The sequence below is a fragment of the Leptopilina heterotoma genome, unplaced genomic scaffold (assembly GCF_015476425.1).
Source record: "Leptopilina heterotoma isolate Lh14 unplaced genomic scaffold, ASM1547642v1 Lhet_80, whole genome shotgun sequence".
Lineage (NCBI taxonomy): Eukaryota > Metazoa > Arthropoda > Insecta > Hymenoptera > Figitidae > Leptopilina > Leptopilina heterotoma.
The window spans coordinates 510,634-525,950 of NW_025111181.1; the positions used below are offsets into that span (position 1 = coordinate 510,634).

At 23.9% G+C, this 15,317-nt stretch overlaps 2 protein-coding genes and 1 long non-coding RNA gene across 7 annotated transcripts in view; 1 reads left to right on the forward strand and 2 right to left on the reverse strand.

The window, feature by feature from the left end:
- On the reverse strand, positions 1-4,378 carry LOC122511107. The gene is made up of 3 exons (XR_006302486.1): positions 4,015-4,378; positions 2,071-2,321; positions 1-151 (listed from the first exon to the last, which is right to left on the reverse strand). It is a non-coding gene; the product is annotated as an uncharacterized LOC122511107 (long non-coding RNA).
- The window catches only part of LOC122511094 (hemicentin-1), a 231,147-nt gene extending 226,214 nt beyond the window's left edge, over positions 1-4,933 (forward strand). For 4 of the 5 annotated variants that reach the window (XM_043626149.1, XM_043626148.1, XM_043626150.1 and 1 more), the window contains 4 exons: positions 754-941; positions 1,113-1,246; positions 2,086-2,311; positions 4,701-4,933. In XM_043626149.1, coding sequence (XP_043482084.1) covers positions 754-941; positions 1,113-1,246; positions 2,086-2,311; positions 4,701-4,808 — 656 coding nt within the window. In that variant the 3' untranslated portion in view covers positions 4,809-4,933. Of the gene's footprint in view, positions 1-753; positions 942-1,112; positions 1,247-2,085; positions 2,312-2,801; positions 2,970-4,700 lie in introns of those variants that run through there. The other variant, XM_043626147.1, reaches the window with a different exon arrangement.
- Positions 4,934-6,421: 1,488 nt separating this feature from the next.
- On the reverse strand, positions 6,422-15,240 carry LOC122511101 (endonuclease III-like protein 1). The gene is made up of 2 exons (XM_043626158.1): positions 14,266-15,240; positions 6,422-7,228 (listed from the first exon to the last, which is right to left on the reverse strand). The coding sequence occupies exons 1-2, from the start codon at positions 14,941-14,943 to the stop codon at positions 6,839-6,841; spliced, it is 1,068 nt and encodes a 355-aa protein (XP_043482093.1). The 5' UTR covers positions 14,944-15,240; the 3' UTR covers positions 6,422-6,838.
- Between the last annotated feature and the right edge of the window lie 77 nt (positions 15,241-15,317).

Here is a 15,317-nt window from a genome sequence, read left to right on the forward strand (position 1 = left end):
TTAGATCTCGAATTCAATATTTCACTTTTTCCTTTGAATTTCCATTTGTAAAATAAAAAATTCAATTTTTCTTGTTGTTACATTTTTCCACTGGTCGTTATTTTTCATATTTTCCAATTTTGTTTTTGGTTTCATCAATAGTCGCGTTAATCTGTAAATAAAAAAAAGGGTTAATTTTGCAGGACAATCAGTGAATGTATTTAAAATACGGACATTAGCGATCAAAAATGAAAAATTGTGGACCAATTACTGACATAAAAAATATCTTAACTTTTTCTGACACAAAAAAAATTGTGCATATCAAAAAAAATTTTTTTTTAAAATTATGTTTGGAAAATTTAATTCTTTTCGATTCGAAATTTACTCCGTTTGTAAACTAACAACAATATTTGTAAGAGAATATTTCAGTCTTAGACGAGATTTTCAGCTCCTGCTATTTTTTTCACTCCTAGTACAAGTCAAGAAAGAATATTTAAAGTTTCGAAGAAAAGTTTTTAAAGATCACAGAACCATTCAAGAGGCGTACATTCAATTTGCAAACTATAGAATATATTTTTCTTTCTCTTTTCTCTTTCATTATATCCGACAAATTTTCAATCTTCCCTAAACTTATAAATTTTCCAAAGAGAGAAATATTTTTTTTTTTTTTTTAAATTTAAAAAATTGAAAATTGACAAAAAAATGGAAATTTAAAGAAAAAAATTGTTCCTTATCGAGGAGAATATTAAATTCAATTGAAATATGTACGTGTAGGTGAGGTTCTAGAACCACGTCATCGAGCCTTTGATCTGAAACCCCTGTCTTCAGACGATTGTTACTCGGCGATTCTAGAATTGATGACTACGATTAGAGAAGATCAAAGATTATATCACGTGATTGTGGAAAATGAACGAGGAAGTGATCGTCGTGTTCTAATGTTAAGAGTAGACGAACCAGGACAGGTGAATTCTTTTCTTTCTTTAATATTTTCATTATTTTCAGTATTTTCTGTATTTTCAGTATTTTCTGTACTTTCAATATTTTCAATATATTTGAAAAAATTCTGCACGTAGAAAATATTAGGGAAAAATTTCATCAAGTTTGAAAACTAATTTTAAAATATTTTTCTCCAGATTCCCCTTGTTATTGGAGCTGTTGCTGGATTCACTGTTCTCTCAATATTAATAATGGGTTTCGTTTGTTTTATACGATCTGATAGATGTTGCGTTCCTCGAAATACCGTTCCCACTATGCAACAAGTTCATTGGTAATAAATATTAAACTAAAATTTTAACAAAAGAAATTAATATTAAAAAATTTTTTATTATTAAATATCAACTGCAATTTTTTAATAATTACAGATTCAAAATTTAAAAAATTCACTTATTGAATTTAATTATTTTCAATAAAATTTTAATAAAATTCTTCGAAACAATTCAATTATTTTTATAAATATTAAAATTCGACTCAGGAATTATTTTCAATATAATTTTTATAAAATTTCTCGAAAGGATTCAATTATTTTTAAAAATTGTAATACAATTTTTCTAAAGAATTGAATTATGAAAAGTTTTGATAATATTTTTTATAAGAATTCAATTACTTACTTTCAAAAATAATAAATTTCTTCGCATAAATTCAATTATTTTCCGTACAATTATTATAAAATTTTCTCGAAAGAATTTAGTTATTTTAAAAAATTATAATAAAATTCTGAAAAGAATTCAATTATTGCTATAAAATTTTAATAAAATCCAATAATCAAATTTTTAATTACAATTATTAATAAAAACGTTTATTTTAAAAACTTGAAAGAAATTCTTCGTAAAGTTCAATTATTTTCAAAAAACTTAACAAAATTCGTCAAAAAAAACATAAATTGTTTAAAAAAAAACTCTAAAAAAATTGGTCACAAGAATTAATTTTTCTATCGATAACTTTAATAAAAATATTATTATTAAATATTAAAAACTATAATAAATAAAAATTGTAACATTCTTTTCTAAAATACAAAATTAAATAGAGAATTTTTTTTGGTAAAAAACAAAAGTAAATGTAGTATGTTTTATAAAGTACAGAATTTAACGATACCATTTTTCATTTTAGCACGAAAGCTTCGAACGCAATGATTGAAGACCCGAGATTAACAGTGGAAACAATGGAAAGAGCTGCTCAGCAATATGTTTCGGAGAAGAGGCAAAATCATATTTTAAAGTCTATTCCGTCTCAATATCATCAAGATATTTATCAGCATGATCCACATCATCAGCAGCCTCATTACCAGAGGCATCATCATCACAGTCAATCTCATGGACCCCAATACGCCATCCAGGTTAGAGAAACTGCAAATATTCAGCTTTGAGAATTAAAAAAAAGTAGACATTCATATTATCATCAAAAGACAGAATGAAGCCTCAAAAAAAAATTTAGGCTTTTTGTCACATTTGCACCCCTGTTTTTCTCCCCCCCCCCCACCCCACCCCCTCATGCACGATGAATGTTACGAGAACATCCCTCTTACAAATTCCTTCATTAAAATACAATGGCTCTTTTCAATTTATTCCCGAAACTTTTCTTCCACCCAAAATTGAAAATTTAAAACTTAAATTTAAAAATTAAAATTAATATTTATCGAAATAATAATTTAAAGAGAAATTAACAAGTTTGTTAAAAATTGAATTTTTTGTCGTTGTTACAACTAAAAATTTAGAAGAAAAATTGAGTTATTTGTGAATTTAAAAATGATTTCCACATTCTTTCTTCGATTCGTTTTGAACCTTTTTTTGATTTTTGAAAGTCAAGAAAGGGACTTTTCTTTGCAGCCACGCATACCACGGGATTCAAGAGTAAAAGATTGACTTATAAATACTTTGCAACCAATAAGACATTCACCAACGTCTGCATTTCAAGACTCGACAGCCACGTGCATGCTATAAAGTCCAAAAACGGTTGCAGAGAAAATCATAAAGATGGATATTGAGAAGACGAACGAGAAAATTGTTCCTATAACAAAAAAAAAAAAAAAAAAAGAATACATAGTTTCTCTGCTGGAAAAGAGAGACATTTATTATGCAAGATTTTCCCAAAAAAAATTGTTTTTTAATTAATTCTTAAAGAAAGATAATATTAAAAGAAAAACTGTTGATAATTATAATAATAAAACAACTTTATCGTCTTTAAGATTTAATTAAGTGCAAGTTTACAAAAAAAAAAAATGAACAGAGTCAGTGCCTAATTCATATATAATTGACATTTAGTATCAGTTGCATGAATATTTCATAGACATCGAGATTGAAAGAAAATTTTCATTTCGTAGAATCCTAATTATTATATAGAATTAAATGAAACATTGTCTCATTTTCCATAGAGATAACATTCAGAAAAAAAAGGATTTAAAAGAAAACTTGTTGAAAATAAATCCTATCACTAGTAGTGAATCATCTCCGTAATAAATGCATTTTACACTGTTACCTGCAATGCAGTCTAGATTTGAAAAAAACAAAAAAATTGCACTCCAGCAGAAACGTAATCTTTACAAGAAAATTTTTTATCTAAATTGAAAAAGTTTTTTGAGAAAATCATAAATTTGGAAATTTGAATTTAAGACTTTGCATTTAGAATTCAAATTTCAGAAATTGAATTTAAAAAATTGAATTTCAGAAATTGAGTTTAATAATTTGATTCAAGAATTCAATTTTAAGAAGTTCAATACAACTATTCAACAATCATTAAATACGATTGTTAAACAATTATTTTATTTTGTAAATAAATTATTCAAAAAATAAAATTTTTATTAAAGTGAATAATTAAAAAATTGTTGAAAATTTGAAAAGCAAAATTTTTTAGATAAAAAGTGTTTTATCGTTTGAATCTTTATCTTCTTCTTCTTCTTTTTTGTTGTTGTGAAAATAAAATGTAAAGTGAAATTAAATTTTTTCGAAAATTGAAATTTGTAAATAAGGTAATTTTCTGAAAAAAAATTACGTGTCTGCTGTTATTTTTAATTGTAGTACGATTATATCCAACTGTACATACCTGATTGTCATGAAGTCTGTTACGTTTGCACTGCCGTTAAAAAGCACACGAAACCTTCCTCCACACCTTCATAGTTGTCTACAATGCTCTAAGATCTCTCAAAGACATCTGAAACACGAATATAATTAAAGGACATCGAAAGTTAATTAAAGTTAATTCAGAAATAATTAGATTCTCATTCTCAACTTAAAACTTGTAAATAATTTCTAAATCCAGACTTTTAACGAACAACCGTTTATGTTAATTAAAAAAGGAATAAAAAAAGAAAAGTAAAAATATTCCAATGAAATTATTATAAATGGACATATTTCACTTTATCAATATACTTTCCTTATTTTCTAGAAGTTTTAATTACGAATTTAATTCCGGCTGTGATTGTAATAAATTTTATTACGAGTAAATTATAATGAATAATTTTATATAAATTTAATAAATGATTTTAAATTATAAAAAATGATGTTTACTAATTTTTAAGAATTTTCTAAAGTTATAAAAGAACTTACACGGATGTTTTTGAGATTTCTAAAAAGTCCTAGAATGAAAAACGTTAGTTTAGATATATATATAATATTATATACTATCATGTTAAAATTGTGGGAATTGTTAGAGAGAAATTTTTTCAGAAAATAAAAAAAATTGAATTTCACGTTCCAAAACTCTTATTGTTAGTGATAATAATTGTGCAGGGGGAGCAGCTGTTTCTAAAACCTGAACGTTTAGCGACGCTGAAGCCTCACTGCAAGATCGACAAGCCACCACAATATACCACGTTTAAACCAAGCTCACGCGATTGAAGATATCTCTCTTTTTTATTATGGACACAACAATAGCAGAGCCTTTTTCAAGTCAATCTTCTGTTTTTCAAAAGGAAATTTCTTTTCAATTTTCAAGAAAAAAAAAGTATTTTATTAAATAATAAATGAATTCTTTTCAATTTTAAAGAAAAAAGTATTTTATTAAATAATAAAAAAATTTTTTTCAAAGTATTTTATTAAATAATAAAAAAAAGGAAAATTTATTTCGTTCAAAAATATTGCTTTCAAGAAATTTTATCAACACTTTCTGATTTAATATTCCAATAATTTTGTTTTAATTTCTTTTAATCAATTTAAAATTTAAATTCGCATTTTCGATTTTGAGATAGGAAACAAAAATTCGAAAATTAGAGTTAAATTCTTTTTTATATTAGAGATAGTTTTGTTTCAATGATTCTTTGATAAGAATGCCAGTGTAATTTATAAAAGTACAAAACTAGTGAATAAAGTTAAAAGAAAAGAAATCGCGATGATGAAAACGTGTCTAATTGCAAAATATGCGAAATTGTAAACAAAAAATCGTATTAAATTTCTGACTGTTTGTAAAAAAAATAAAGATCAAAAATACCAGTCAAAATTAACTTTTAGAATTTTTTCTAACGATCAAAATTTTAATGATTGTTCGATTAATATTAAATAGTTAATTATCAAATTCAATGCGAAATCAAAGAAAAAAGTGTAAATAGAGCTTGATGAAGAAAAAATGAAATATTAGTTAATTAAATTATATCTACGATATAAATATTTCTGTAAATAATTATGTACGTATCGAATGTGACGCATTAATGCGTTATTTATCACTGAGTACCGTCCAATTGCGACAAAATAAAAAAAAATTAAACTAAACTAGTAGTAATTGTTTAATTTTTTCATCTCGAAAAGAACTATCATTATTATAATAAATAGTAAATTTAAAATTAACACCTAAATCAAAAACGAATAATACACCAAAATAATTTACAGTAATCAAAGACTTCTAAATATTTTCAACTAAAGACTGATTCGAATACTAACAAAAAAAAAATTATTATACTAATTATTCGTGACAATTATTACCGATAAGAATAATTGAAATTTCCAAATTTAGTATATAAAAATTATGTCACTTTATGTAAGATATAAAGATAAAATAGAAAATTCAGGAAAGTTTCTAGAAATAATAAAATAATCAAAATAGTCATAAGTATTTAATATTCATTACCAAAAAAAAAAATTTATAGCGCATAATTCGAGATGTAAAAATACTCCTTTTTGTACGTTTCAAAATATCAATATTATCTATAATGTAAAACAAAAATACGTATTCTTGTGGCTTTTAGACGGTACTCCGATTTTCTTAAGCGAATCTCGCGTTTTCGACTGCCAAAACAAAAATGTGAAAGATTGTTCAAAAATAAAGAAACAAAAAACAGAAAAATCTATCAATGTATTAAAAGTGGATACACAGCTTGCAATTCAACAACTACGCTATGTGTATAAAACCTGAAAAAAAATACTTCCCAATGAAGAACTGTAATTATTGTATACTATAATTACATTACAAATAAAATGGTAATCAAAAATGTTTCTTAGCAATAAAGAAAACCCTGTTATTTAAGTTCAATGACTTTTATACCTTTTATTCGAAAATTAGAAAATTCAAACAAATAAGTTCCTATTCTATTTTTCTTCCCTTTTCAACTTCGTGTATAAATAATTATCAAATAGAAAAAAATACGCAAAATATAGTTTACAATTTTGTAATTCTTTACGAAAAAATATACGGAAATTAACTGATTTAATTATTATTGTACAGAAGTAAACTGAATAAATAGAAAATAAAAATAAAGAGATAGCAAAATAAATACAAAATAAATACGAAATAAATTAGAAATAATTACAAACATTGGTACACAATATTTTTATGCAAGAATTAGTAACAAATTGTAAATTATTATAAATTGTTATACGAAAAAGAAAATGACATTTCTTTCTTTTTTTTAAAAAAGTTCCTCACTCTCTTGTTTACATTATTTTTTTCTAACAAACGGACAAATATCCTTATTGAGACACTCGGTGCATTTTGGTCTTTGTGGAGTGCAAATTGTTTGACCAAAACCAACTAGAAGATGATTAACATCGGCCCATAATTCTTTGGGAAGCCATGATTCTAATCTCTTTCTTGTATCCTCGGGAGTTTTTGTCATTTTTTTCACCCAACCCAAACGATTTGCAATACGATGAACGTGAGTATCAACACCAATTCCAGAAATTTTATCCCAAGCAACTTGCATACAAATGTGTGCCATTTTAGGTCCAACTCCAGGTAATTCACATAATTTTTCAGCACTATCGGGAATATCATTATTATACTTTTCCTTCAAAATTGCTGATGTTTTCTTTAAATATTCTACTTTACGCTGTAAAGGAAACAAGTTATTTTAGTTATAGAAACATTTTTTCTACTGCAGGGGTTGCCACAAAAAATTAATTATGTTTTTCCCCGATTTCCAGACAAAATTTTGACTTTTTCCCTGACCCTAAAAAATATTCTGATTCAATCTCAAAATTATTAGATACTCAAAAAAAATGTTCTATTACTATTTACGAATTTTTTAAATTGTAAAATTATTCAAAAACATTAATAAATTCTTTTTTAAATGAATATTTAATCATTATTACTACTTCATAGAAATAAGGATTTACAAAAATTTTTTAATTCGAACCTCTTTGCAATTCAAAAACTTATAAGAATGTTATTAGAATATTAATCATTTAAATTTCCATACAATTTTTCAAAAAAAAATTAAATTATTTACAAAAATTTTAATAACATCCTTCGCAAGAATTCATTATTTTCATGAATAATAAAATATTTCAAAGAATTTCAATTATTTTTAAAACAATTTAAAATAAATTCCTCGAAAAATGTAATTATTTTCAAAATTTTTTTGCAAGAATTCAATTACATTTCACAAATACTTCATGAAATTCTTCGCTGAAATTCAAATATTTTCAAAATCTACTATTCATAAATAATAAATTTTTTCACAGGATTTCAATTATTTAAAGGAAATGTAATTAAATTCGTTGCAAGAATTCAATTATTTTCATGAATAATATTCTACACAGGATTTCAATTATTTAAAAAAAATTTAATAAAAATTCGTTGCTTGAATTCAATTATTTTCATAAATAATATTATTCTACACAGGATTTCAATTATTTTTAATCAAATTTTAAATAAATATTTCGAGAAATGTAATTATTTTAAACATTTTTATTAAAATTCTTTAAAAGAAATTAATTATCAATTATTATTTAATTTTAATAATTTTTGAAAAAGTTCTTACCATTTGAGAATTTTTAAATCCATTTATTTACAATTCAATTTTACGAAATTTCGATTATTCGAAAATCCTTTAATTAAATATTTAAAAAATAAAAACTTGAAATAATTTTTAATAAAAATTCAATTAAACTTTTTCAAAAAAATTAATTCTACAGAATTGTCAGTTAAAAGTATGAAAAATTTAAATTTTCAAAGATTTTAATTTGAAACCTTTTCAAAATTCAATTATTTCCAAAAATTCATGCTAATAATGCTTTTAATATTCTTATAAAGAATTTTATTTACAAACTAGCCAAACTATCCGCGCGCAAGCGCGCGGGAATGTTGTATGGGGCTGCTTATTTTAAACAATTTAAAAAATTTTAAAGAAATAATTATTATAACCTAACAAAGAGATTTAGCTAACTAAAATTCAAATAATTTCACTCAATGGTCTCAATTTAAATAGAATTTACATTACTAGACTTAAACTATGGCTAGAACAATTACAATTAGTATCTGGGTCATCTTTTGCATTGCTTATTCTATAAAGCCATTTTAAATTAAATACTTTTTAAAGAAATAATAATTATTACACACTGAAAAAAGTTTTACTTGAAATAGCGATAAGTTTCTCTAGAATAACGAAAGTATTAATTGAAGCACTAAATAATTTCGCTACTAAAGTGAAATCTGTACTTCATCCAGCTAAATATTTTTTGCCGTGCATAACGAAAAAAGAATTAAATTAACATCAGATTTTCTACATTAAAAAAAACGAATTCAAATAGAAATTAATCATTTTACAACTTAACCAAATTCACCCCAGAAATCACTGAATTCGATAATTTAGAAGAAAGTCAGACAAAAGCAGGGTTCCTACAGAATCTGGAAATCATGGAAATCATGGAAATGGTATGGAATTTTTAAAAGGCTTCTGGAAATCAGGGAAATCATGGAAAAGGCCTGTAATTTTTAGAAAATTCTAAATTTTTTCAGTTTTCCATTTTTTTCTTGAATAAAAATTCAAATAATAATAAAGCTAAATGGTATAAAAGAGAAAAAAAATGTTGAATTTTAAGAAATTCAATTTTTCGGATTTTTGATAATTTTTAATAATTTTTTATTTTTTTCCAAAGAGTCGAGACAATTTATTAAGACAGGTATTTTCCAAAAGCACAAAAATAATGAAGCTAAATCCCATAAAAGAGAAGAAAAAATATTGAATATTAAGAAAATCGGATTTTTGAATTTTTTCGAATTTTTGATAATTTTAGATTTTTTACCAAAGAGTCGAGACTATTAAATAAGTAAAGTAATTTCCAAAAGCACAAAAATAATGAAGCTAAATTCTATAAAAGAGAGGAAAAAATGTTGAATTTTAAGAAAATCGGATTTTTGAATTTTTGATAATTTTCGATAATTTTAGATTTTTTACCAAAGAGTCGAGACAATTTAATAAGTAAAGTATTTTCCAAAAGCACAAAAATAATGAAGCTAAATCCCATAAAAAAGAAGAAAAAATGTTGAATTTTAAGAAAATCGGATTTTTGAATTTTTTCGAATTTTTGATAATTTTAGATTTTTTACCAAAGAGTCGAGACGATTTAATAAGTAAAGTATTTTCCAAAAGCACAAAAATAATGAAGCTAAATCCCATAAAAAAGAATAAAAAATGTTGAATTTTAAGAAAAACGGATTTTTGAAATTTTTCGAATTTTTGATAATTTTAGATTTTTTACCAAAGAGTCGAGACTATTAAATAAGTAAAGTATTTTTCAAAAGCACAAAAATAATGAAGCTAAATTCTATAAAAGAGAGGAAAAAATGTTGAATTTTAAGAAAATCGGATTTTTGAATTTTTTCGAATTTTTGATAATTTTAGATTTTTTACCAAAGAGTCGAGACGATTTAATAAGTAAAGTATTTTCCAAAAGCACAAAAATAATGAAGCTAAATCCCATAAAAAAGAATAAAAAATGTTGAATTTTAAGAAAAACGGATTTTTGAAATTTTTCGAATTTTTGATAATTTTAGATTTTTTACCAACGAGTCGAGACTATTAAATAAGTAAAGTATTTTTCAAAAGCACAAAAATAATGAAGCTAAATTCTATAAAAGAGAGGAAAAAATGTTGAATTTTAAGAAAATCGGATTTTTGAATTTTTTCGAATTTTTGATAATTTTAGATTTTTTACCAAAGAGTCGAGACTATTAAATAAGTAAAGTATTTTCCAAAAGCACAAAAATAATGAAGCTAAATTCTATAAAAGAGAGGAAAAAATGATGAATTTTAAGAAAATCGGATTTTTGAATTTTTTCGAATTTTTGATAATTTTAGATTTTTTACCAAAGAGTCGAGACTATTAAATAAGTAAAGTATTTTCCAAAAGCACAAAAATAATGAAGCTAAATTCTATAAAAGAGAGGAAAAAATGATGAATTTCAAGAAAATCGGATTTTTGAATTTTTTCGAATTTTTGATAATTTTAGATTTTTTACCAAAGAGTCGAGACTATTAAATAAGTAAAGTATTTTTCAAAAGCACAAAAATAATGAAGCTAAATTCTATAAAAGAGAGGAAAAAATGTTGAATTTTAAGAAAATCGGATTTTTGAATTTTTTCGAATTTTTGATAATTTTAGATTTTTTACCAAAGAGTCGAGACTATTAAATAAGTAAAGTAATTTCCAAAAGCACAAAAATAATGAAGCTAAATTCTATAAAAGAGAGGAAAAAATGTTGAATTTTAAGAAAATCGGATTTTTGAATTTTTGATAATTTTCGATAATTTTAGATTTTTTACCAAAGAGTCGAGACAATTTAATAAGTAAAGTATTTTCCAAAAGCACAAAAATAATGAAGCTAAATCCCATAAAAAAGAAGAAAAAATGTTGAATTTTAAGAAAATCGGATTTTTGAATTTTTTCGAATTTTTGATAATTTTAGATTTTTTACCAAAGAGTCGAGACTATTAAATAAGTAAAGTATTTTTCAAAAGCACAAAAATAATGAAGCTAAATTCTATAAAAGAAAGGAAAAAATGATGAATTTTAAGAAAATCGGATTTTTGAATTTTTTCGAATTTTTGATAATTTTAGATTTTTTACCAAAGAGTCGAGACTATTAAATAAGTAAAGTATTTTCCAAAAGCACAAAAATAATGAAGCTAAATTCTATAAAAGAGAGGAAAAAATGATGAATTTTAAGAAAATCGGATTTTTGAATTTTTTCGAATTTTTGATAATTTTAGATTTTTTACCAAAGAGTCAAGACTATTAAATAAGTAAAGTATTTTCCAAAAGCACAAAAATAATGAAGCTAAATCCCATAAAAAAGAATAAAAAATGTTGAATTTTAAGAAAATCGGATTTTTGAATTTTTTCGAATTTTTGATAATTTTAGATTTTTTACCAAAGAGTCGAGACTATTAAATAAGTAAAGTATTTTCCAAAAGCACAAAAATAATGAAGCTAAATTCTATAAAAGAGAGGAAAAAATGTTGAATTTTAAGAAATTCGGATTTTTGAATTTTTGATAATTTTCGATAATTTTAGATTTTTTACCAAAGAGTCGAGACAATTTAATAAGTAAAGTATTTTCCAAAAGCACAAAAATAATGAAGCTAAATCCCATAAAAAAGAAGAAAAAATGTTGAATTTTAAGAAAAACGGATTTTTGAAATTTTTCGAATTTTTGATAATTTTAGATTTTTTACCAAAGAGTCGAGACTATTAAATAAGTAAAGTATTTTCTAAAAGCACAAAAATAATGAAGCTAAATTCTATAAAAGAGAGGAAAAAATGTTGAATTTTAAGAAAATCGGATTTTTGAATTTTTTCGAATTTTTGATAATTTTAGATTTTTTACCAAAGAGTCAAGACTATTAAATAAGTAAAGTATTTTCCAAAAGCACAAAAATAATGAAGCTAAATCCCATAAAAAAGAAGAAAAAATGTTGAATTTTAAGAAAAACGGATTTTTGAAATTTTTCGAATTTTTGATAATTTTAGATTTTTTACTAAAGATTCGAGACTATTAAATAAGTAAAGTATTTTCCAAAAGCACAAAAATAATGAAGCTAAATTCTATACAAGAGAAGAAAAAATGTTGAATTTTAAGAAAATCGGATTTTTGAATTTTTGATAATTTTCGATAATTTTAGATTTGTTACCAAAGAGTCAAGACAATTTAATAAGTAAAGTATTTTCCAAAAGCACAAAAATAATGAAGCTAAATCCCATAAAAGAGAAGAAAAAATGTTGAATTTTAAGAAATTCAATTTTTCGGATTTTTGATAATTTTTAATAATTTTTTATTTTTTTCCAAAGAGTCGAGACAATTTAATAAGAAAGGTATTTTCCAAAAGCACAAAAATAATGAAGCTAAATCCCATAAAAAAGAAGAAAAAATGTTGAATTTTAAGAAAATCGGATTTTTGAATTTTTTTGAATTTTTGATAATTTTAGATTTTTTACCAAAGACTCGAGACAATTTAATAAGTAAAGTATTTTCCAAAAGCTCAAAAATAATGAAGCTAAATCCCATAAAAAAGAAGAAAAAATGTTGAATTTTAAGAAAATCGGATTTTTGAATTTTTTCGAATTTTTGATAATTTTAGATTTTTTACCAAAGACTCGAGACAATTTAATAAGTAAAGTATTTTCCAAAAGCACAAAAATAATGAAGCTAAATCCCATAAAAAAGAAGAAAAAATGTTGAATTTTAAGAAAATCGGATTTTTGAATTTTTTCGAATTTTTGATAATTTTAGATTTTTTACCAAAGAGTCGAGACAATTTAATAAGTAAAGTATTTTCCAAAAGCACAAAAATAATGAAGCTAATTCCCATAAAAGAGAGGAAAAAATGTTGAATTTTAAGAAAATCGGATTTTTGAATTTTTTCGAATTTTTGATAATTTTAGATTTTTTACCAAAGAGTGGAGACAATTTAATAAGTAAAGTATTTTCCACATTAAAAAGTTTGACATTAAAAAATATATAAAAAATGCCAATACTTAACCCACAAAATTAAATTTTCAAAACAAACAAATGAATGCAGATAATTTGCTAACGGAAAGGAAACTTACGATTATTATAATGTATGTATATGTATATTTCTATTTTCTATCAGGCTGCGTCTACAATAGAAAAAAATAATGTGTAATTTGTAGTGTAATGTGTATTGTTTTTGGCATTGACAACTGTCAGGGGCAATTACACTATATATTACACAATTTTCTACACATTATTTTTTCTGTTGTAGACGCAGCCTCAAAACGTATAAAAAACAAAAGAATAACTATAACTAACTTCAAGTGTGGACAGAGATCCGGAAATCTGGAATCACGACGATTATTATATATAATTTTTAAATTATTGAATTTTTTTGACGAATTAAAATATAATTTTTAAGAATAATTACATTTTTCGAGGAAATCAATTAAAACTGTATTAAAAATAATTTATTGAAATTCTGCAAGAAGTTTTATTATTCATGAATAAAATTGAATCTCTGTAAAAAATTTGATTTATTTATGAAAATAATTGATTTATTGCGAAGAAATTTATAAAAAATTTATAAGTAGCTGAATTCTTGTGAAATTTTTATTATTTATCAAAATAATTTATTGTTTGCTTAGAATGTTATCAAATTTTTTTTTTTGAAAAATTTTATTAAAATAGTAGATATTGAGAATCATTGAATTGACGAAAATTTTGAAAATAATTGAATATTTGCCAAGAATTTTATTAAAATTTTTGAGAATAATTTAATTTTGGAGAAGAATTTTATTAATTTTAAAGATACTTGAAATTTGGACGAGATTTTGTTTAATATTTTTGAACATAATTGAATTTCTGCGAAGAATTTTATTACTTTTGAGAATAATTGAATTTCTGCAATCATTTGTATCTTTTCCAAAATTAAATTTTTTCCAGTATTTTAATAAAAATCCCAGACTTTTCTCTGAATTCCCTGACCTGTGACAACCCTGTACTAAAAGTAGAAATCAGTAGAAATTATTAATATTTTTAGTTCTACTAAAAGTAGACAAAATATTCTATTATTTTTTAGTATTTATTTTCAATTTTAATTTATTTTTAAAAGGTAAAAAGTTTAAGTACCTTCCAAAAGCTAACGGGATAAATAAGTTTTCCAAGTTCTTCGTCAGATGCGGCAATAATTGAATCAGGAGTGCAGCCAAATTCTTTGAGTCTTTGCATTGCAGCGTGAGTAACTTGATCTTTCGTTTGGCTGCTTAACATTAATGCCAATAATGATTGATATCTAAATATCGGCTTGCTTACATTGGTGTCGGCACATTTATGACAACCCATTTCATCAACCGGTGCAGTTTCATCTTTTCTCATTTCTCTAATATTCTTCAATAAAGCTTCCCAATTTTTTGGCATCCAATTATCCTTGGAACCCTTGGAAAGAATTTCATTTTCTTCTTTTACATCTTCATCACACTGTATTTTTATCGGAGAACGTTTCTTTGACTTAGATTTAGATTGTTTCTCAACTTCAACATCTTTTACATCATCATCACATTTTATTGGAGAACGTTTCCTTGATTTAGCTTTAGAATGTTTCTCAACTTCAACATCTTTTACATCATCATCATCACATTGTATTTTTATCGGAGTACGTTTCTTTGATTTAGAATGTTTTTCATCTTCAGCATTATTGTCGAAAAATTGCGAAGTTTCTGCTGTTAAATCATCGGATTTCTCTGGAACTTTTCTCGTACGTAAAGATCGTGTTTTACTCAATGTTTCTAATTTTAATTTCTTGCTCATGTTTATTAATTTCTTTAAGAATTCAATTTTTAATTGTTTCAATCTAATTTTAATATTGTTTCTTAAAATTTTAACTGTTTTGAAAACACCCACGTGACAACTAACCTCAAAAATAATATACTCTACGGTTTATATTTAAAATAACGTTGAGATTTTCTCTCTTTCGTCTAGAGAAAATTAATATACGGTTTGCAAAGTGTTACAATTTAGCATAATTGAAAAAGTTTATTGTTATTTTATTCTTTTCAATATTTTTCAAACTTTTCACTCCTTTTAAACCATTTTTAAACGTTTTAAACAAAGTAAACAATAAACAACATGAAGTTAGGTTAGGTAAATTCGATAAAAAAAATCGGAATAGTTTCGATAGTTCG

Excerpts from the sequence above, each read along its gene's own strand:
- LOC122511101 (XM_043626158.1), bottom strand. The coding sequence starts at position 14,943 with ATGAGCAAGAAATTAAAATTAGAAACATTGAGTAAAACACGATCTTTA. Across the intron at positions 7,229-14,265 it reads ATCCCGTTAGCTTTTGGAAG|CGTAAAGTAGAATATTTAAA; the intron begins GTACTTAAACTT and ends TTTCCTTTACAG.